The sequence below is a fragment of the Bufo gargarizans genome, chromosome 2, assembly GCF_014858855.1.
Source record: "Bufo gargarizans isolate SCDJY-AF-19 chromosome 2, ASM1485885v1, whole genome shotgun sequence".
Classification (NCBI taxonomy): Eukaryota; Metazoa; Chordata; class Amphibia; order Anura; family Bufonidae; genus Bufo; species Bufo gargarizans.
In genome coordinates, this window is record NC_058081.1 from 109,784,670 (window position 1) to 109,808,477 (window position 23,808).

A 23,808-nucleotide genomic window follows, 5' to 3' on the forward strand; every position below is an offset into this window, starting at 1 on the left:
GGCAAATCTCTAATTCCCTGTTCATCCTGAAGACCCTCTAGACCAGTGTTTCCCAACCAGTGTGCCTCCAGCTGTTGCAAAACTACAACTCCCAGCATACCCGCACAGTCAAAGGCTGTCCAGGCATGCTGGGAGTTGTAGTTTTGCAACAGCTGGAGGCACATTGGTTGGGAAACACTGCTCTAGACAACATAAGGCTACCTGTTCTTTGAACAGGAGATCTTTATACAAATTATCCTCATAAAATTGCATGTTGTCTTGAGGGGGATCAGACGAAGATGGAATGTCATGAAAATGTCGGGATACAGTAATATTGCGTACAAATTTATTTATGTCAAGTAATGTGGAGAACATATCAAAGTGACAAGTTGGTGCAAAATTAAGACCAAGTGAAAGTACATTAATCTGTTCACTACTCAGGGCAACACTAGATAGGTTTACAACACCTAGCTGATTGGTATTCACTTTTGTTTCATCTGCAACCGAGTTGATCTTTGATACCGCTGGCCGGTGTCTCCGTCCCCCCCTAGCCCTGCGTTTTTTGAGGCACTTATCATATCATCCTTATCTTTTGCTAATTTTTGTCTTTTTATAATAAGACGCAAAATTACTGGCCTCATCAGACGCAGGGTGGAGTGCGGAAACATCGGATCCCGGCTCTAGCTCACTGGTCATATGTGAAGGTTCAGTCCCCTCCGTATCCGAGGAGAAACTGACTCTGGACACCCTTTTTGGTAATCTCTTATGTTTACGGTTGTGTTGAGGTTTTAGGATGGATTTGGGTGTTGAATAGACATTGTCCCTCCTTCCCCATTCATAAACCTGATTATGGGTGTAGTCATATAGATCACGTTGATATTTGGAATGTTTATAGTCCATTATAGTGTCTTCTAGTTTCATGATGGATGACTTCAAATCTTCGTCCATTGCGATGAACTCCTTACTGTTACTGTATTTAGCTAGAGATTCTCTAGCAGATTGAATCTCTTGTTGTAGAGTTAATAATTTTGCATTTTCAAAGTCTATGATTAATTTCATCAATTCAATCGAACAGTCCGACAGAATATTGTTCCATTTATGTACGAAATCATCCGAAAACACAGTGGTGGGTACTTTCTTGATTCTTAGACCCCGTGGAATCATGTTTTTGGAGGCTGGTATAGATGCAGAAGGGGTGGGGTGGGTATGGGGGCAACATCTTATTAACGAACAGAGATGAACCAAACACAGAACCACTTTTGAAACATAGGTTTTATTTAGAAAAATAAATAATTTCCATCATTCATTACACCCCATTCTGAAAGTTATATAGAAAAAATACAACCCTCCAATAGAATTCTTTAGAAGTCATAACGCTTGTAACATAGGTTCTTCAATCACTGCTCAATCTGATTGCTTCAATGCTGTAGCCCAGGTGTCATTTGAGGGGAGCGTGGGAACAACCCACCCACGAGGAATACTGCTGCCATCAGGATGGTCAGGTGGAACCAAGAATTGATCCCACTCGTGTCTGAAAGAAGGAATATGTAGAACATTTTATCTCTGAACTTAACATTTTTACATTATTTTACTTACAATACAGCATAAGACCCCATTCACACTACATTTTTGCAGACCCATCCATTACAATGGGGCCACAAAAAATGCAGACAGCACACCGTGGACAAGAATATGCATTGTTATAATGAGTCCGCAAAAAAATAAAATAAAATTTTATATATATATATATATATATATATATATATATATATATATATATATATATATATATATATATATATATATATATATATATACACACACACACACACACACACACACACTTGGGAATGCACCCTAAGAGTAAAGAAAAAGTTAACAGACTGCCGAGACCACGATCACAAAAACAGGGGTCTGTGCAGGTATGTCAATACTTGCAAAAAGAACAATGCAATTCTACTCTGTATGCAGGTTAGGAAGTGCAAGTATATGCTATACAAAAACGTCTTAGACTCACCGGATTTGGACGAGGGACACAACCGAGTGCTCAGCTTGCAGATAATAGTGCCGAAATGGCTGAAGAGGGTGCAGACTGGGTAAAGGGTCTAAGATGAAGGAAGACATAAAAGCTTGTTAACAGCAAGTGCAGGATGCTTTCAATACAAAAAGCAAGCAATAAAATCTACGGATTGTACATAGCATAGAAATCAGAGATATTCTGTATACTAGATTGTGGAAGAGGAAATATGACTAAATATAGTTTCTAGAAGAAAGTATCCTCCTATTTCACATCAACTCTATCCAATGTCCTAACAGCAGATTGTTTTACCCTCCTGTGCTGATACAAGTTCAATGCTGTCAATTCTTCGCTCAAAATGAGGTGTGGATCACACATGTAAAAGGAAACCATTTTCAATTATGGAGCCTGAAAGACCCTGTGATGCGAAATTTCTAAGCAGCACTGCTATCAGCAGTATGAGTGACTTTGGTACCCCTCTTGTTGGGATCAGTTATAGTCACTTACATTGAGAGGTTGGTTATATAAGGCCCACCTCCACTTCATTCATTATTTCTATGCAATTTAAATCCTTAGGGTACGGCTACACGGCGATGATTTTGGGCACGACATGTGTTGTGCTGAAGTATTGCCGTGTAGCAGAGCAGCCACAGGAATGACTGAGGACGCAGTACAACTCGCACGTTCGCTGCAATTGAGAAACACGAATCTAAAAAAAAAAAAATCCAGCAGGTCTGGATTTTTATTTCTTTTTTTGCAATTCACGTGTTGTGGTTGCAGCAAATATGCAAGTCATGCTGCGACCCCATTCAATCCGACTCTGACTAGGATTTGCGGCTGTGACACGGGCACTAAAATACGACTAGTCGGCTTCCTTCACATAACGTGCAACTTAAGGAAATGGTAAAAAAAAAAAGCCCAAATATAAAACAAAGTGGATATAAATCTGCAGAAACCTGGTTTCCACCAGTCACTGACCTGCGTCACCAAACAATATGGAGTCTAGTTCTCGCTGCTTCTGCAATGTTTTCTCCTTTTCCTTTTTCTGTCTCTTATCACTTTCTCTCTGCCGCTCCTCCTCTTGCTCCCCTTCCAGTATGACCCTCAGAGTCATCTCCTCTGCATCATACAATGCACTACGCTTGTGCACCAAGGTTCGAAGCCTCTTTATGTGATTGGAGAAGGTTTCATCGGCAGATGGTGGTGGAAAGACTCCTGCAAATAAAGCTTAGGTTAGGGTGGTCACAAAAATGTCAGTGTGTGTAACGCCCAAAAAAAGATTGCCTGTTTTTTTTTTTAAATGGCAGTATTCTCTGACATCCATGTTGTATCTTTTTTTTTTTTGCGGATTCACCAACAACGCCTATCCTTGTTTGCAAAACAGACAAGAATAGGACAATGTAGGGCATATTTTTTGTGTGTGACTACGGAATGGACATACGGATGCAGTCTGCATTTATTGCGGATCCACTGAAATTAATTGGTCCGCATACTGTCTGCAAACAATGCGGATCAAAAATATGGTCGTGTGAATGGGGCCCTACTACAAAACCATCTGAGCCCGTCTGCCAAACGTCAAGGCGATCTCTGTTAGATGGGTCCTAACACTTGCATAACAAGTAGTATTAAGTGTTAGGACCCGTCTAACAGAGATCGCCTTGACGTTTGGCAGACGGGCTCAAATGGTTTAGTACAAAATGCATTTGCCAAGCATCTCACTTTATAAATAAGCGTAGCATTAGCACTATAATATTTTTTGTGACTATGGCATTATTGTACTTTATCTGGTTTGCAGTGTGCTGCTGCATTGTCTTTTTTCTCTAGGTTTTTGCCATGGCAGCGTGCACCTGCGCACTGGGATGTGCTGACTGACCCCCTTTTCTTTGAAGACCTCTGCTCATCTGATACTGATGGCCTACCCTTAGGATAAGTCATCAATATAAAAATCCTGGAATGCCCTCCTTCCATAGGTTTCCACGGACTTTGATATTAATGGTATATTCTTATCCAATACCAAATCGGTAAAGGCACAGATCCCTCAGCCGATTACCTGGCGTACATTTTGTAGAGGCTTTGCACAGTCTGGCAGCTCAGTGAATACCAGGTAGAGGCACAGACCAAACGTATGGCGATGTGCCGTAATATTCACCCAGTATTTGCACAAGTTGTGCTTTATTTGTGAAATTTCCATACGTCATAAAGCACAAGTCACAAGGAAGGATCGCAGAGTGACACAGGTAATATTGCCAGATAAAATCCATCTTTACTACATCTTCCTGCTTGGAAGAAGACAAATAATACCGCCTCGCCTACCTTTTCTTCCTGCCGCTTCCTTTCTCAGTTTACGCAGTTTCTCTAGAGACTTTAAAACATCCAGCATTTTTTTTACGTCATTTTGCTTCTTCCTCACCTCACAAAGTACATGGTCAGCGGTGGCTTTAAGTTCTCGTTCCTACAACAGGCAAAGATTAGAACACAAAAATCACGTGAAAAAGCTATTAAACTGAGCAGCAGAAATGTTCATGCCCACATAAGACAGGCACCATATGGGCAGAGGTCTTATCATAACGGGCCATCCTGACTACTCTTGATGCACAGAATACAGGCAATATCACTTGGCTTGTAAAGGAAGGGACGGGGGGCAATTTCAGTAATGCATACATATTAGGGTATTGCTTAACATGCAATTCCCTATCGTATAAATGCGTGTTACCAAAGGTTGATAATACCGGCAATGTCAGCAAGAGCAAACCCACAGCAAAGCAAGGTTTGCACAGTATGTGCTACTTCATTTATGCCTCAGTCACACAGTCAGTGTTTGGTCAGTGATTTCCATCAGCGATTTTGAGCCAAAACCAGGTGCGGCTCTAAACAGAACAGGAGCAGATCTTTCCCTTATACCTTATGTCTGCGGAGGCTCCAATCACTGATGGAAATCACTGACCAAAACACTGATGTGTGAATGATGCTAAGGCCTCATGCACACGGCCGTTGACCACAAACAGCGGGACCGCAATATGCGGCCATCAGCCATGTGCTCCGCGCATCATGGATGCAGACCCATTCACTTGAATAGGTCCGCAATCCGGAGCTGCGGTGCGGAACGGAGGCACGGAAACCACCACAAAGTGCTTCCATGGTGTCTTTGTCCGCGCCTCTGCACTGCAAAAAAAAATAAAATAAAAAATAGAACATGTTCTATATTTTTTCAGAGCGGACGGATCACGGACCCATTCAAGTTGAATGGGTCTCAATCCGTCCGGTCCGCCACACGGACGGTGCCTGTGCACTGCAAATTGCATCCCCAATGCACGGAACGGCCGTGTGCATAAGGCATTACTTTGTGGTGATGCTGCAGGGAAACTGAACACTCAATTTAGTGTAAGGGGGGAGGAAGCACTACATCTACTGGGGCGGGAGGGGGTGCTGTTGTAAGTACTGGGCATGAGGTCAAAACTTCACGTGGGGTGTACGGCGAATCTTGAAGATCCCAGGCTCGGCCCTCCTGTGTGTCACCTTACTTATGGAGTTAGCTCCTGACAGGCATTTGTCTAAGGCTGGGTTCACAAAACGTGTTATGCCTCCGTCTGACGTATACATGGAAAAAAGGTTATTAAAACGCAGCACACCACGTTCTTGTATTTCTTACAATGGAACGCTATGGTGAACGGTTGGCACTGTATGGCATCAGTCTGAGGCATCCGTTTAATGTATATATTTCTTGTATACATTAAGCGGGTGGGAAAAATGTGATGTGAACTCTGCCCAAGGACTCATGCACACGACCGTGTGCTGGCCGTTTTGTGCATTAGGGAACGCAATTTGCGGTCCCCAATGCACGGCAACATCCGTGCGGCTGCCGCAGACAGATCCAGAACCATTCAACTTGAATGGGTCCGTGTCCGTGATCTGTCCGCACCGCAAAAAAGTAGCGTATGCCTGTGTATTGCTGACCCGCCTCATGCAGGCTGCAATACGGCCACGGCCGTGTGCATTAGCCCTAAGCCTGGCTTAGGGAGACGATGATGCTGTTCGTTACGAACTTAATAAAATTTGCAGGCGAAAAAAAAAACAACCACTTTCTGCTAAACCGGATATTTTAAATTGTATTCTCTGCAAATACACTGACCCGTTTCTTCTCTTCGACGACCTGGATACATTTCAATCTCCACAAGTCGATGCTGGCTTCCTTCTCTGCAGATCGCTCTGCCGCCAGTTTTCCTTCCTCCTCTGCTGACTGTCTCCTGCGCTGCCAGCGAAGCCTTTTTTTGCACACTCTTTCCAGTTTCCTCTTGACACCCTGGATATAGCCTGGCTTCTCCAGCTCCTTTAGTCTCTTCTCTAGATCTCCCCGTATATTGGCTGCTTTCTCATAATCACCTGTCCATGGCTCTCCTGCCTTGTCACCGCTTTCCAGAGACTGGCACAAGGAATTAAGCTGAGATACCAATCGAAGGGCACCATAGATCAACCCCCGAGCTTCTGCTATTGAGACTGCAGGAACTGCATCAGGCTTGGCTGGTGGCTTCTTTCTTCGACATGCTAAGAAGCTGGAAAGCCACTGCACAAAGATGTCTTTATCAGTATGCCTGTCCAAATGCATAGAATTGTCCTCCATGTGAGGGGTGGGCTGGGAAACAAATGGGACACCACGCTGCAGCACCAAACAGGGGTCTCTACGCCCATCTGGTACCTCGTGCTGAAGAAAACGAGCATCATCCTCAAAATGTCTACCACCTGAGGCCATAAGAGGATCCAGACCTTGTCTTCTATCCTGGTGCAGGTTCAGGAGATGGTGTGAATGATGGGGTTCTCTCTGGAGCCTGGGCACCTCCAAGTCACTCTCCTCAGCAGATCCACTAAGACCAGGGCCTACAGGTGGGGGGAGAGCATATGAAGGATTGGGGATATTTCCGTGTATTGGGGGTACATTATAGTGGCTATGCTGAGTTGCAGGCTGTGGCTGAGCAGAGAATTGCTGGAGGCCTGGAGACGGTGCCCTGTAGTTGTAAGTATCAGGTACCTGGGGGGTCTCCACATTATATATTCCAGACATACCAGGGTGGCAACCTTCATTCTGGTAGGTGTGTGGCAGATTACTTCTGTTGTGTGGAAGCTCATGCTGAAAACCTGCAGGCTGACGACCACCAAAATACTGAGAGGATGCTGGATCAGGACCTCCGAGATGAAAAAAGCCCGGCTGATATGCATCAGGATGCCCACTCCTCGGCAGTGGCCCCTCCGAATACATAGACTCTTGCCGCTCACCCGCTCTATGTTGGGGCCCTCCATGAAGCCGTGCTCCTGACTGCTGTAGGTCTTCGTGGCTGTAGAGTCGCTGACCCTCTCTTCTGTGATCAGACACATATTCTTCAGACCTTGCTGGTATCATTGGCAGGGGTCTTCCTTGGATGCCCACCTCTGGGGTCCGCTGCATCACCCCCTGGGGGGGCTCCGGTGCCCTGTGCTGGGGAAGGCTTGGGACTGAAGGATCACTTTGTACAATGGGAGACTGCAGACCTGGGAGGTCACCTGCTCTCTGCAAGTTACAGGGAGGGAGCCTGGGCGGGAAGGCGGCTGGCTGCAGAGGGCCATGGTGAGGCACGCCAGGCCTCGCACCTCCGTATGGGAATACGTCTGGCCGCTGGGGTCTGAACTGGGGCCCCCCATATTCCTGCGGTTCACGGTACCCGTGCTGTGTAACGTCTCTGTGCGGAAACCTCTGCTCGGACCCGTCCAGTGGGGAGCAGGCCGTCCGTCCGGCTTCATAAGGAGGCCTGCTCTCCCAGGGGCCTGTCCCAGGAGCACCGCCGTCCGGATAGAACACACCGGGGGGCGCCTCTCCATGAGGACCTGCACGCGATGGTGGACAGGACGGAGGCTCATGACGGAACCTCGGTGGACGCTGTGCCGAACCGTAGCCATAATCAGGCTGATCCCACGTCTCATTTACCGCAGGCCGCGGCCTCCTCTCCATGACAACAGGGAAGTGAGACGGAAGCGGGCAGGAAACGGCGACGTACAGCCCTCTATAGGACGCGACAGCGACACCTTGCGGAGAGGAGGAGGCATTACCTGCGTGTTGGGGACCTCAGACCTGTATTAACCCTTAGGATACCGGAGGTTGTTGTTTTGTTTTTTTTTTTTTCATTTTTCTTCACGAATTTTTGGCAAAACAAGTTGTACTTTATAATGCCACCATGAATTATGGCATAAAATGTAGTGGGAAGCAGGAAAAAAAAATTCCGAATTGGGAAGAAGAAGAAAAAAAACCGCAATCCCATCACCGTTTTACGGGTTTTGTAGATGGCAAAACTGACCCATGTCTTTCATTCTCTGGGTCAGTACGATTACAACGATACCACATATGTATAGTGTTTTTTGTGTAAATAATGTAAAAATAAATGTTAACTTTGAGATTTTTTTTTTTTTTTTTTACATCACCATATTCCCCCATAACCTTTTTATACTTATGTCTACTGAGCTGTTTAGGGACTCATTTTTTGCGGGACAATTCATAGTTTTTATCAATACCATTTTGGAGCGTGCATGACTTTTGGATCAAATTTTATTTCATTTCTTTGGGTAAGAGAAGCAATGAGAAAATGGCAAATTGGATTTTTTTTATTTTTTATATTATGGGCGTTTTCGGTCGCGGTGATACCCAGGATGTTTATATTTATTGTTATTTAGGTAAAAAAAAATATTATTATACGGAAAGAGGGGTGATTTAAACATATTTTTTAAACATATTTTTCATATGTTTTTTTTTAATCATCATTTTAAGGCTCATAAATGATCCTTTAACCCCTTAAGGACTCAGCCCTATTTCACCTTAAAGACTTGGCCATTTTTTGCAAATCTGACCAGCGCCACTTTAAGTGCTGATAACTTTAAAACACTTTGACTTATCCAGGCCATTCTGGGATTGTTTTTTCATCACATATTGTATTTCATGACACTGGTAAAATGAAGTAAAAAAAAAAAAAAAAAATTTTTTATTTATAAAAAAAAAAAAAAAAAAATTTACTAGATTTGCAAAAAATTGCAAATTTCCAAGTTTCAATTTCTCTACTTCTATAATAGATAGTAATACCTCCAAAAATAGTTATTACTTTACATTCCCCATATGTCTACTTCATGTTTGGATCATTTTGGGAATGATATTTTATTTTTGGGGACCAAAACCCAATTTTTAAGGACCAGTTCAGGTCTGAAGTCACTTTGCGAGGCTTACATAATAGAAACCACCCAAAAATGACCCCATTCTATAAAACTACACCCCTCAAGGTATTCAAAACTGATTTTACAAACGTCGTTAACCCTTTAGGTGTTCCACAAGAATTAATGGAAAATAGAGATACAATTTCCAAATTTCACTTTTTGGGCAGATTTTCCATTTTAATATTTTTTTTTTCAGTTACAAAGCAAGGGTTAACAGCCAAACCAAACTCAATATTTATGGCCCTGATTCTGTAGTTTACAGAAACACCCCATATGTGGTTGTAAACCGCTGTACCGGCACACGGCAGGGCGCAGAAGGAAAGGAATGCCGTATGGTTTTTGGAAGGCAGATTTTGCTGGACTGGTTTTTTGACACCATGTCCCATTTGAAGCCCCCCTGATGCAACCCTAGTGGCCCCATTTTAGAAACTACGGGATAGGGTGGTAGTATTGTTGGTACTAGTTTAGGGTACATATGATTTTTGGTTGCTCTATATTACACTTTTTGTGAGGCAAGATAACAAGAAATAGCTGTTTTGGCACCGTTTTTATTTTTTATTTACAACATTCATCCGACAGGTTAGATCATGTAATATTTTTATAGACCAGGTTGTCACAGATGCGGCGATACCTAATATGTATACTTTTTTTTTTAATTATGTAAGTTTTACACAATGATTTCATTTTTGAAGCAAAAAATAAAAATTCATGTTTTAGTGTCTCCATAGTCTGAGAACCATAATTTTTTCAGTTTTTGGGCGATTACCTTGGGTAGGGTATGATTTTTGAGGGATGAGATGTCGGTTTTATTGGCACTATTTTGGCGTGTGTGTGACTTTTTGATCGCTTGCTATTACACTTTTTGTGATGTAAGGTGACAAAAAATGGTTTATTTAGCAGTTTTTATTTTAAATTTTTTACGGTGTTCATCTGTGGAGTTAGGTCATGTGATATTTTTATAAAGCCGGTCGATACGGACGCGGCGATACCTAATATGTACTTTTTTTTATTAATGTAAGTTTTACACAATAACAACTTTTTTAAAACAAAAAAAAATATGTTTTAGTGTCTCCATATTCTGAGCCATATTTTATTTTTATTTTTTGGGCGATTGTCTCAGGTAGGGGCTCATTTTTTGCGGGATGAGGTGACGGTTAGATTGGTACTATTTTGGTGGCCAAACGCCTTTTGATCACTTGCTGTTGTACTTTTTGTGATGTAAGGTGACAAAAAAATTGTTTATTTAGCACAGTTTTTATTTTTTATGCTGTTCATCTGAGGGGTTAGGTCATGTGATATGTTTATAGAGCCGGTCGATACGGACGCGGCGATACCTAATATGTATACTTTTTTTACCAATTTTTTTTTTAACTTTATTTGGGGGAAAATTGTTTTTGTTTATTTTTACTTGAAACTAAATTTTTTGGGGGAAAACTTTATTTTTTCAACTTTTTTTTGTCCCACTTTAGGACTTGAAAGTTTGGGGGTCTAATCATTTACAATGCATTCCAATACTTCTGTATTAGAATGCATTCGCTGCCTTCCATGCCACCGGGTCCCCCCTACAGACCGGTGGCACCACTGCCGCCGCCGCACCAGGTAAAAGCCGCAAACCGCAGGTCTTAATTGACCTGCGGTTTACGGCGGTCGCCGACACGGGGGGGAGGGGGTCACGGGACCCCCCCGCGCATTTAGCCAAGGTGCCTGCTCAATGATTTGAGCAGGCACCGGGTTCCAATCACCACCCGCCGGTGATCGGAACTATACATAACGTATCGGTACGTCATGTGTCCTTATGGGATTAAATGATGTTTTTGAATTTTTTATTTTGATCTTTTAGTGATTTAAAAAATGACAATTTCTTAGCATTTTGCTCATGTTGGCCTGCCATCTGGTGGCCCAAAAAAGAATTGCACCATTATTGCAATTTTGCGGAACAGGTGTAGACCCATTAATTTCAATGGGGTCGCAAAAGATGCGGACAGCACACAGTTTGCTGTCCGCGTCTGTAGTTCCGATCCGAGGCCCCGCAAAAAGAATAGGGCATGTCCTAGAACAGTGATGGCGAACCTATGGCACGGGTGCCAGAGGTGGCACTCTGAGCCCTCTCTGTGGGCACCCACACCCTGGAAAAAGTCTATGGTGTACCAATATGCCTTAGACTTTCCTGTCACTCATCAGCGCAGGGCGCACCATGAACAGCACAGGCAGTGCACTGAATGTAGGCAGGATATTGTAGATACATGATGCAGTACATGGAAGATATACTATATTGGACTGTAGTATTCAAGGTAAATTGCTGTGTTGGCACTTTGCGATAAATAAGTGGGTTTATGTTGCAGTTTGGGCGCTCGGTCTGTAAAAGGTTCGCCATCACTGTCCTAGAATATGCATTTTCTATGATAGCGGCGGCATGTGCAGTCCAGAAATTGCAGCGCGTACATGGGCTGGTGTCCGTGTTTTGCAGATTTGCAAAACACTAGGGTTATGTAAATGTAGCAGTAGGCTGCTTTCAGATCTGTGTTTTTTGCTGTCCGGTTTTGAGATCCAGCAGGGGGATCTCAAAACCACAGCAAAACGCTTCCATTATAATAATACAACTGGCTGCATCCGTTCAGTACGGATCCGGTTGTATTACAGTATATCGAAAATTTTTCATGTCTGAAAAAAAACGGATCCGGCACCATTGACTTACTTCAGTTTCCTAAGGCAAGGTAACAAAAAAAGGGACGTTTTGGCACCGTTTTTATTTTTAGAGCGTTTAACCGAGGGATTAGGTCATGCAACTTTTTTATAGAGCAGATCGTTACGCACGTGGCAATACCTAATATGTATACTTTTTAGATTTTTTTTCACTTTAGAACAATAATAGCAGTTTTGAAGCAAACAATTATCATATTTTAGTGTCTCAGTCTGAGAGCCATAGCTTTTTAAAAAAATTTTTACCGATTCTTTCAGGTAGGGTCTCATTTTTTGCGGGATGAGGTGATGGTCTGATTGATACTATTCTGGGGGGCATACGCCTTTTTGATCACTTGCTGTTGCAATTTTTGTGATGTTGAGTGGTTAGGTCATGTTATATTTTTATAGAGCTGTTTGTTACGGACGTGGCGATACCGAATATGTATACTTTTTTATATTTTTTTCACTTTAGCACAATAATAGCAGTTTTGACACAAAAAAAATGATGTTTTAGTGTCTCCATGTTCTGAGAGCTATAGTTTTTTTTTATTTTTTGGACGATTATCTTAGGTAGGGGCTCATTTTTGGTGGGATGAGGTGACTGTTTTATTGGTATCATTTTGTGGGACATACGCCTTTAAAAAAATGCCTTTTTTTTTTACAGTTTTTATTTTTATTTTTTTAATGGTGTTTATCGGACAGGGTGGATCATGTGACATATTTATAGAGCCGGTCATTACAGAGTAATACACTAACAGGTTGCCTAGGAGACCCAGCCTGAGGCTGGATCTCCTCGGCTCCCGTAGAAGGCAGTTCCCGATGCCATGCAAGGCATTGGGCAGCCTCTGCACGGCATCGGGCTGCCTTTTGTCGCATAGGGTCCCCGCCCATCAGCGCGGGGACTCGATGCTCTCCCTCACCTGACACAAACCTCTTCTATGTCGCGATCCGCGGCATAGAAGGGGTTAATCCGCCATTGGCTTTTACAGCGATGCCGGCGGATACAGCAGGGGCCCAGCTACCACGGACTGCCGCGCCCCTGCAGTGATCTTGCGCGCGCACCACTCCGGTGCCCGCGCGATCACTATGACGTACTATTACATCAAATTGCGGGAACTCAGTGGTTCCCATGACGTAACAGTACGTCAAAAGGTCGGGAAGGGGTTAAAGGGGGGGGTTTTAAAATCGCATTTAAGAATTTGTCCACCACTAGGCATTGTGATAAAATAACAAAACGAAGACACAATCACCAGTTTATTCCCCCCATTGCTTCCAGCGCCTATGCTCTAGTTCACCCGGGTGGTCTGTGTTTACTTGGCTACAGCGGTGATTATAGCTCATGTCACAGCTGTAGCCAAAAATTGTTTTTTATGCTATATGGCACAAAATTGCTGAGGCTAGTGATAGGACGCAGCAGTCACATGTTGTACAGTTGTGTTCAAAATAATAGCAGTCAGACATCACCAACCTGATCAATCACTGTTTTTGGTAGAAATTATATTTCTACATGGCAAATAATTTATAGCAGGTGTAGTAGAGTAATATACATGACATGCATGCTGCTGATTCTCTGTAATTAAATCACTTAATTGAAAGGGGCATGTTCAAAATAATAGCAGTGTGGAGTTCAATTAGTGAGAACGTTCATTCTTTGAAAAACAAGTGGCAATAATTGCCCTTATTTAAGGGAGGAAGGCAGCAAATGTTGTACATGCTGGTTACACTGCATTTCTCTCTGAAATTCAGAAGAAAAAGGGTCATTTTAGACATTGTTCAGAAGAACAGCGTACCTTGATTAAAAAGTTGATTGGAGAGGGGAAAACATATAAAGAAGTGCAGAAAATGATAGTCTGCTCAGCTAAAATTATCGCAAATGGTGAACCTGAAAGACATGGAAGAAAGCGAAAAACTACCATTCGAATGGATAGAAGACTTTATGTAGATTGTAAGCCCTGACAGACAGGGCCCCTCTCCTTCTGTACCAGTTTGTACTTGTCTTGTTTATGCTTAGTGCAATTGTCTGTGTTATGTATGTATACTACTTATATGTACAGTGCTAATGGAATGAATGGCACTTTAATAATAAATAATAGCGAAAATGGCAAGGACTCAGCCAACAATCAACTCCAAGAAGGTCTGTCGTTACCTGTGAGAAATGTTACAATTAGAAGACGCCTATGTGAAGCCAAGCTATCTGCAAGAAGCCCCCGCAAAGTCCCACTGTTGAAGACATGTGCTGAAGAGGTTACAATTTGCCATAGAGCACATTGACGGCCTAAAGAGACATTTTGTGGACTGATGAAAGTAAGATTGTTCTTTTTGGGTCTAGTGGCCGGAGACAGTTTGTCAGACGACCCCCAAACACTGAATTCAGCCACAGTACACTGTGAAGACAGTGAAGCATGGTGGCGCCAGCATCATGATCTGGGGATGTTTCTCATACTACAGTGTTGGGCCTATTTATCGCATCTAAGGGATCATGGATCGGTTTGAATACATCAGAATACTCGAAGAGGTCATGCTGCCTTAGGCCTATTGCACACAACAATATGGCTTTTTCAGTGTTTTGCGGTCCGTTTTTCATGGATCCGTTGTTCCGTTTTTTGTTTCCATTGTGTTTCCGTTTCTGTTCCGTTTTTCCATATGGCATATACAGTATACAGTCATTACATAGATAAAATTGGGCTGGGCATAACATTTTCAATAGATGGTTCAGGAAAAAACAGAACGGAAACGGAAGACATACGGATGCATTTCCGTATGTGTTTTGCGGATCCATTGACTTGAATGGAGCCACGGACTGTGATTTGCGGGCAATAATAGGACATGTTCTATGTTAAAACGGAATGCATACGGAGTACATTCCGTTTTTTTTGCGGAACCATTGAATTGAATGGTTCCATATACGGAACGCAAAAAACGGCCAGTAAACGGAAAAAAAAAAACGGCCGTGTGCAATAGGCCTTACGCTGAAGAGGAAATGCCCTTGAAATGGGTGTTCCAACAAGACAACGACCCCAAACACACCAGTAAACGTGCAACATCTTGGTTCCAGACCAACAAGATTGACGTTATGGAGCGGCCAGCCCAATCCCCGGATCTTAATCTAATAGAAAACTTGTGGGGTGACATAAAAAATGCAGTTTCTAAAGCAAAAGCAAGAAATAGAGAAGAACTGTGGAACGTAGTCCAATCATCCTGGGCTGGAATATCGTTCACAGGGGCCAGATGGTGGTTGACTCCGAGCAGCACAGATGTCCAGCAGTTCTCAGAAACAGTGGTTATACAACTAAATATTAGTTAATTGATTCAAAGAAAAGCAAAATCTTCAAAAAAAAATTCAGTTTATAAAGTGAATGTTTGCGTTTGTAAAGAAGAATACAAACACTTTTTTTGAACAGTGTAATATTCACTTTTCTTCTCTCTTTTTTTTTTTTTTTTAAGAGGAACAACACAAATTTGATATATTTTTCTTCATGTGTTGATTTGGAATAGAATGTGTAGTGTTCCCAATGCATCTGTGTGTATGGAAATACAAGCTATTAGAAGGATTTTGAGCTTTATTCACTTTTTTAAACACACTGCTATTATTTTGAACACAACTGTACATGTCACGTCACCACTGCAGCCATATAAACAAAGACCTGTGTGAACAACCAGAGCTAAAAAGGCAGGAGATTAAACTGGTGAGTATCTTATATTTTTTTTATTTTATGGCAATTTCTAGCAGTGGGCCAACTTTTACATAATTCCCAAAATCCCGTTAAAGGGGTTTTCCGGAAACCTGCAGGCCAAACAAACAGACCTTAATTACACATAACATTCCCGTAGGAGAAAGTCTGTAATCTACTTACAGTTCTGAAGTTGCGTGGATTGGTCTCTCAGGAACCCAGTCATGTCACATGCCACTTCTAAAATTTGTGCTTCCATTAATTTCCCATCATTTACCAGGTTTTTGGCCTGGGCTAGGAACAGGATGTCAGTTAGAACTATTCCTATAACTGCCCAAGTGCAAACTCCTGAATCCACCTCATCTGTGCATTCGCTATGGAGACAAGGTTTGGCCCAGTCCATAGTGGAAGTGACTGCTCATCCATAGCCCAGGCTGTAAACCTGGGAAAGAATGCAAAGTTTGAGGAAGCAGGGTTTTCAGAAGAGGAGCATCACATGATGGGGTTCCTGAGCAGACAATCCACGCAACTTTGAAACAGCAAGTATACAAACTAGCTTCCACAGGCGTGTTACTGTAGATGTAATTAAGGTGGTTTTGCATCGCCTGCTGACTTCAGGAAAAACCCCTTTAAGCATATTGTACTGCGCATTACCTTGCCCATGTTGCTTATGGTAGCAGAAAAGTGCTTGCATAAATATAATTTACAGTTGTCCTCCCTGTGACAATGATAAGGTGGGTCCTGTAACCCCCCCTCCCCCGTATCGGCGATCACAGAAAACCGCAGGTGAATTCAGACCGGCGGTTTGCTGCGTTTCCGGGTCATTCAGGTCTCCGGTGACCAGATAACCCGGAATAGGGTGGTGATCGGTGGTGTGATAATACACCACCAATCACCATCCTTAGAGGTGGCGGTGACCTCTGCTCTCCTCCTCCACACTGCTTCAGTGAAGAGAGGAGCCCATCTGTCCACCTCTGAGCCCAGCAACCCACGTGATCCACCACTGAAAAGTTTGCAGGGACAGGTTTAGAGAAAGGTTAGATTAGGCAGGGAGGCTGCGGGATAGTTTTAGGGGGAAAAAAAAATGTTTTCTTTTTGGGCTTCACAGCACACTCAGCTGTGCGACCCTAGACCCCCCCAGGGGTGCTGCAGCTTGCCCCCCTGATGTCCAATAGGATGCGATCCTGAGAGGTGAGGACACCGCCACCTCTAAGGTTGGTGATTGGTGGTGTATTATCACACCACCAATCACCATCCTATTCCGGGTTATCTGGTCACTGGAGACCTGAATGACCCAGAAACACAGCAAACCGCCGGTCTGAATTCACCTGCGGTTTTCTGCGATCGCCGATACGGACCACTGATCAGCGAGTTTGAATTGTTTTCTTATTTTTCCTGTTAGGTTTAGGGTGGGTTAGGGTAGTGAATGTGAACAGATCTTCTCGGCCAAGGAGGCATACGCCCTGCTAGTCTCAGAGAGCCCCAGTGAGGACGACCCCACTTTCCTCTCGTCATACGCGTCCTCCTCATCATCATCTAGTGATGATGAGCTCCGCCAGGCGGAGCCAGGGGACCACTATGCCAGGGACCCTGTGACCCACACTAGTATGAGCCGCCCTGGGGCTCGTACTAGTTTTCAGGCCCACCAGATAAGTCCACCTGAGCCCCTTACCGGTGAACTTGTCATGTTTACTCCAGTGGATTTTGAGCCTGTGATTCCTGACTTTGTTGGCCAACCAGGAATCCAGATTCCCACAGTGGGCTTCACTGAATATTACTTTTTTATTTTTTTCAGTGACCACTGTGAATCTGATGGTGGAGCAAACGAACTTGTTCGCCCAACAGTTCAATGCTCCTTTTCGCCTAGGTCCGGTGGCTGGACTCCAGTCAGTGCAGCCGATATGAGGACGTTTTGGGGCCTTGTGCTGCACATGGGCCTAGTCAGGAAAAAAAAAAAAAACTGTCAGGCAGTACTGGAGTGGGGACGTCCCCTACCAGACCCCACTTTACAGTACGGCCATGACACGCTCCTGTTTTGAGGCCATTCTGAAAGGCCTGCATTATACAGATAATGCAGCATGTCCCCCTCAAGGTGATCCTGCTTATGACCGCCTGTACAAAATCAGGCCGGTCATCGATCACTTCAGGGCCAAATTTTTGGAGGCCTATGTACCTGGAAGGGAGTTTGCGGTTGAGGAGTCTCTCATTGCTTTCAAGGGGAGACTCATTTTCCGCCAGTATGTTTCCTCTAAGCGGGCGAGGTATGGCGTGAAGCTGTGCAAACTTTGTGAGAGTACCTCAGGGTACACTTACAAGTTTCGTGTATACAAGGGGCGAGATTCCTGTATTAAACCCCCAGAATGTCCGCCCTGCTAGATAAGGGTTACCAGCTGTACGTGGATAACTTTTATACCAGTATCCCCTTGTTCCAGTCCCTCGCCGCCAGATCCACGTCCGCTTGTGGGGACCGTGCGGAACAAAATCAATGTGGCCTCCCTACCCACCCTCTCCAGGTACCTATCCCCAGGGGTGAGACCCGTGCCCTTACCAGTGGAAACCTGTTGCTTGTCAGAAGGAGAGAAATAAAGAGAAAAAAAAAAAAATCACCAAATGGCACCTACTGCTAATAACATGTAGTAAATGCTATGGTGTAAAGTATCCCAAAATACGGGAAAAGAAACGCTGTTATATATATTAATAAAAAGCCCCTATGAGGTCACGAGGAGCAACTAGTATAAAAGAATATAGAGTAAAAAGGTGATTAACACCAAAACTCACTTCACCAGGGAGGGGTGTAGAGGGATAAAGCTCAAGACACCCAATACAACCGCCTGCCTCGCCTGGTTCGTACATAGAGTAGTAGGAAAATATGGCAGTCCACACCAAGGGTCTTCAGGTATAATCCCTTTAATAGGTGAATAAATCAGGTAGGCTAAACGCGTTTCAGGGATACATAAACCCCTTCCTCAGGAGCAGAGTCAGTAATAGGTTTTTACAAAGAATTAGAGAAACATACAACCATATATAGCAGAATCAGAGTGAAAAAGGAGGAGTGTTTGGCGCCAAAACAATGGTGGGTGTCATTTCCGGAAGTGACATCAATCGTAATGCATACACAATATAAAAAATATAAAAATGATACAAATAATAAAAACATGAAGCGACATATGTATTGTACAGAGTGTGCCCATCTAGGAGAGTCTTACTCATTCCTGGTATGGATGTTGACGGCTGGAAGGAACACTGTGGCTGAGAACGAGCTCAGCCGGAGGAACTTCTGGTGTGTGGAACGCATCACCGGAATTGCGTTCCAGATACCCGTCGCAGGAGAAAGGCCGGGGCCGGTGGTAGCAGAGCAAAAGGATACAGGGCCGATATAGGAGAAGGACTAAAGCAATAAGGGGCATGGGAGAAAACAACAAGAAGGAACAAATAAAAAATTTGTATGGACCGGAAGTTCGATGCCTGGAACGCATCGGAGGCGGTGCGTTCCACCACAGGGGATCGGGCCAAACAGGGGTTCCGGTGCCTGAAGAACGTGCAGAAGGAAAAAGGGGGGTGCCAACAAGCCTAATATATTATGTTATAAGTTCAAAGAGTGTAATAGATATCCATATATATGTATACTGAAATTACTGAATAAATTAATAAATTAGTAGTGGTAACAAAAGTAAAAATAATAATGATGAGCATAGTAAAAATCAGTAAGGGGACCCTTATCAAATAAAGGTATAATAAATACAGGTAAGAGGTACACAAAAAAAAATAAAAAATTTATAATATATAATAAAAATGTAAATATATAAAATAAAAATATATATGAGAAAAAGGAAAATAAAAACATGATGTAAAATATATATATTTAAAATACATAGAGAAAATCTCTTAAATGGAGAATATATAAAAAAAATATATATAATTATGTACACTTACACAAAAGAGTATAGGGGGAAAAAAAAAAATATTTAAATATATATGTATATATACATACATATGGATAAATGGATTAATATATGTATATAAAAAAATATATATAAAAAAATAGGATAGCTCTAAAACTACAATGAATACAACGGAAGAATAAATAAATGGACCGGCAGGACGAACGATTAATCAATATTTAGTGTACTCAAGACTCTCATTGAGGCCAAAGGGTGTTAACGTGCTCATACGATAGATCCAATACATCTCCTTCCTCGCCAGGTTCTGGAAAGAGGAAGGGACCCATTCAAGTGGGGTGACGGAAAGAAATTTCAGAGATCCATGATGGAAATCTGCAAAGTGTCTAGAGACACTGTGTGTCAGTACCTTTCTTTTTATGTTTGACCTATGGTCATTCATGCGCTCTCTCACTGTTTGGGTAGTCCGACCTATATATTTTAATTGACACGAACATTCCAGCAGGTATATAACATTTGTGGAGCTGCAGCTCAAATGATTGTCTTCCTACCATGTGTAATCATTTTACAACATTTACATCTAGTCCTATAGCATTTAGAGATACCCGGACTAGCAGCTGGCATAGATGTTGAAGGTTCTCCAAAGATGGACGTTTTTGCACGTTTGTGTTTTAGTTTGGGACATGAAGGGGGCCAATATATTTTTTAGAGTAGGCGCTCTTCTAAAGGTGAGTGAAGGGATGGGTGGGAGTATTTTACCTAGTATAGGGTCCTTCTGTAGACTGGGCCAATGTTTAACTAAAATTTCCCTAATTTTTTTGTGTTCAGTGTTGTATCTGGTAACCAGATAAGATTGGGTTTCCATCCTTTCGTTGGGGCGGTCATTTTTAACAATATTCTTAGGTTTTAATGATTAATCTTGGTTAAGTGAAAGTGCCCGTTTTTCGGATCCTGCTATAAGTGGTTTAGGGTAACCTTTTTCTCTAAAGCGATTTTTCAGAAGAGTTAATTGACTTTTGAGGATATGGTCGTCAGAGCAGTTCCTTCTTAAGCGCTTCATTTGACTGAAAGGAATATTTTTTTCCCCATTTCAGATAATGGTAGCTGGTGAAATCGAGGAAACTGTTTGCATCAACCTTCTTAAAAAAGGTTTTTGTGTGAATGGTCTTATTAATGGAATTGAGGTGGATGTCTAAGAATATAGCTTCTAGTGGATGATGGTCAATGCTGAAAGACAAGCCCCAATCATTGGTATTAGGAGCATTAAAAAAAAAAAGATAAAAAGTTCAACATCAGTGTCCTCCCAGATAAAAAATAATGTCGTCTATATAGCGACGGTAAAAGGGTTATGTAAGAGGTTGTGTAATTCTTTGAAGCGACCCATAAGGAGATTAGCGTAAGATGGCGCGAATTTCATCCCCACCCCATCCCTTTCCGTTGGATATAAAATTTCTCGTTAAAAGTGAAATAGTTATGATGTAGAATAAAATCAATCCCTTTACAAATGAATTCCTTTTGTTCGTTAGGTAATAGTGGGTCTCCTTCCAAATAATGTTTAACAGCCATTAGACCTAAATCATGTCTAATGTTGCTATATAGTGCGGTCACATAAAGGGTGACCCAAATATAATTATCATGCCACTGTATACTCTTCAGAAGATTAATTAGGTGCGACGAGTCCCTTAGATAGGACGGCAGTAGTTGAACATACTTTTGAAGAAAGGAATCCACATAGGCTGAGAGATTAGTGGTAAGGGAGTCAATCCCTGAAATAATTGGTCGGCCCGGCGGATTCTTGTCGTTTTTGTGGATTTTTGGAAGAAAATAAAAAATAGCAGTGGCCGGGTGGAAAGGGATAAGGAATTGTTTTTCTTTCTCATCTATGATCCCAGAGGAATAACCTTGTTCAATTAGTAATGTAAGTGACTTTTTAAAAACATCAGTCGGGTCACTATCTAGGGTTCTGTAATACTCTGGGTCTGAAAGGATTTTGTTGGCTTCTTTGAGATAATAGTCAGTGTCCATAATTACGACTCCCCCCTCCTTTGTCAGCGTTCTTAATGACAATATCATTATTGTTGCTCAAGCTTTTTAGAGCTTTTTTCTCCTTAGAGGTTAAATTATGGTGTCTGACGCGAGAGGGTGCCTTATTGTTAGTAGCAAGTTGTTTAAACTCATCGAGAACCATGTTGTAATAGCTCTCGAGGTGGGGGACCTTTACTCTCTAGCGGGTAAAAGGTGGATTTCATACAACGTTGGGACCGGATGGGAATGGGGCCTAAGGGGGAGTGGGTCGCTTGGTTTTCAGATGTTGAGATGAGGGGGTCAATGATAGACTTTGTAGCTTCTGTAGTAATAACAGTGGTGTTTATTTTGGCGAGTTCTTTAATTTTAAAATTACGTTTTAGAGTGAGGTTTCGGATGAATTTATTCAGATCCACAGAGTTCAAAGGGATCTGGAGGATTGGACGGGCTGAAAGACAGTCCTTTACTAAGCAATTTTGTTTCATCGGTCGACAGACTGTATTTAGAGAGGTTAAAAATACCTTTAGCAATACTAGGTTCAGGAGAGAGGGAACTACGGTCCATATGAGCAGTAACGGGAAATGATATGGTTTCGCTTTGATGACAGATGTCTATTGGAACCAAGGACGATCCTTTTATGTTTTTGTTTTTTTCTTTTCGGGTGTGTTTAGATTTGCCTCCGCGGCATCCTCTAGAACGTTTCGCCTTTTTCTGGTTTGTGATACTGGGGTGAAGAATTGGGTGATTTTGTGGTTCTGGTGATCGGATGTCACCCTGTGGGATGATGGACCAGTCGGTGTCAGAAATGGGGCAAGTTGTTGAACACTGCAAAATGTGAGTCTGGTTGGTGGTGTTGGGGAAAGTGATGATATTTTCCCTAAGAAAGGGCTCTCCGATAGGTTTTTTGGAAGGGCTAAAAAAAAGGTTGTCATGGATGGTAGAAGTGGAGTGTACAGAGAAGTTAAGTGTAGAATCTGCTGGATATTCCATAAGGGGTCCTTTAAATAATTCTCCATCATTACCATTACAAGGGGATAAAACCACTGATTCCCTGTTGGCTGATGGTGGTCGGATAGGGGTCAGGGGAATATGTGGAGATGAACCTACATTATTGTCCATAGTCGTTGTACAGGTTTGTAATATCTCTACAAGTGTGGGAGTAGCAACAGGGTCATTGCTGCTAGTAATGATGGAGGGCTTCTCCTTAGAACTAGGATGGGGAATAGTCATAGGTGTAACACCTTTTGTGTGGTCTGAAATGCGGATGGGCCTAACGGGATAAAGTTTATGTTGTGTTCTGGGAGGAACCAATGTTTGTTGTCTAGAATAGTTCCTATTGTAAAAGGTTATTCTCTGTTGGGAATAAGGAATATGGCACGCAGGTTTACCCTCTAAAGATGTCTGATAGGGGACAAGGGAGGAACTGGTGATATTAGTGTTTCCCGCAGGGGCCCTGTTGTAATAGGGCCATTTTCGTTCCCAATTTCTTACTTTACCCTGCCGGTAATCATTGAGGTCTCTCATTAGTTTATTACATTTCTTACGTACCTCATTATACTCAAAGTTTCGCAAAAAACTGTATTTGATATATATATTAGGAGCAAGGATTTGGGGTGATGATGATAGCCCTAAATGGTCTATGGTGTTCCTTAGATCCTGGCAGATCATTTTTCTTTTTAGTATTACAATTTTCAGAAATTGGGCTGAACATTGATCACTGATCTTTCACACTTGCGTTGTCCGGATCTGTTGTGTACTCCATTTGCCGGAATTACATGCCGGATCCGGAAAAACGCAAGTGAACTGAAAGCATTTGAAGACGGATCAGTCTTCAAAATGCTTTCAGTGTTACTATGGCAGCCAGGACGCTATTAAAGTCCTGGTTTCCATAGTAGTAGTGGGGAGCGGGGGAGCAGTATACTTACCGCCCGTGCGGCTCCCAGGGCGCTCCAGAGTGACGTCAGAGCGCCCCATGCGCATGGATGACGTGCCATGCGATCACGTGATCCATGCGTGTGGGGCGCCCTGACGTCACTCTGAAGCGCCCCAGGAGCTACACGGACGGTAAGTATACTGCTTCCCCACTACACTTTACCATGGCAAACAAGACTTTAGCGTCCTGGCAGCCATGGTAACCATTCAGAAAAAGCTAAACGTCGGAGCCAGTGTCATAGGTACAGATCTGCTGACAGGTCCTTTAAAAATTTCTCTGTAGGTTTCACTCCTGGTTTTCACTTACAAATACTGAAGGAAGATGCTGACTGTGTGAACATGTTCTGTTTTCAGGAGCATCGAGTACATCAACAGGAAA

The 23,808-nt window shown here is 42.8% G+C and overlaps 1 protein-coding gene across 1 annotated transcript; it reads right to left on the bottom strand.

Moving 5' to 3' along the window:
* Window positions 1-1,233: 1,233 nt before the first annotated feature.
* PDCD7 (programmed cell death 7) lies at window positions 1,234-7,986 on the bottom strand. Its single transcript, XM_044283175.1, has 5 exons — window positions 6,126-7,986; window positions 4,310-4,448; window positions 2,975-3,211; window positions 1,997-2,084; window positions 1,234-1,510 (listed from the first exon to the last, which is right to left on the bottom strand). Exons 1-5 carry the CDS (start codon window positions 7,971-7,973, stop codon window positions 1,384-1,386), a joined length of 2,439 nt encoding a protein of 812 aa, XP_044139110.1. The 5' UTR covers window positions 7,974-7,986; the 3' UTR covers window positions 1,234-1,383.
* Between the last annotated feature and the right edge of the window lie 15,822 nt (window positions 7,987-23,808).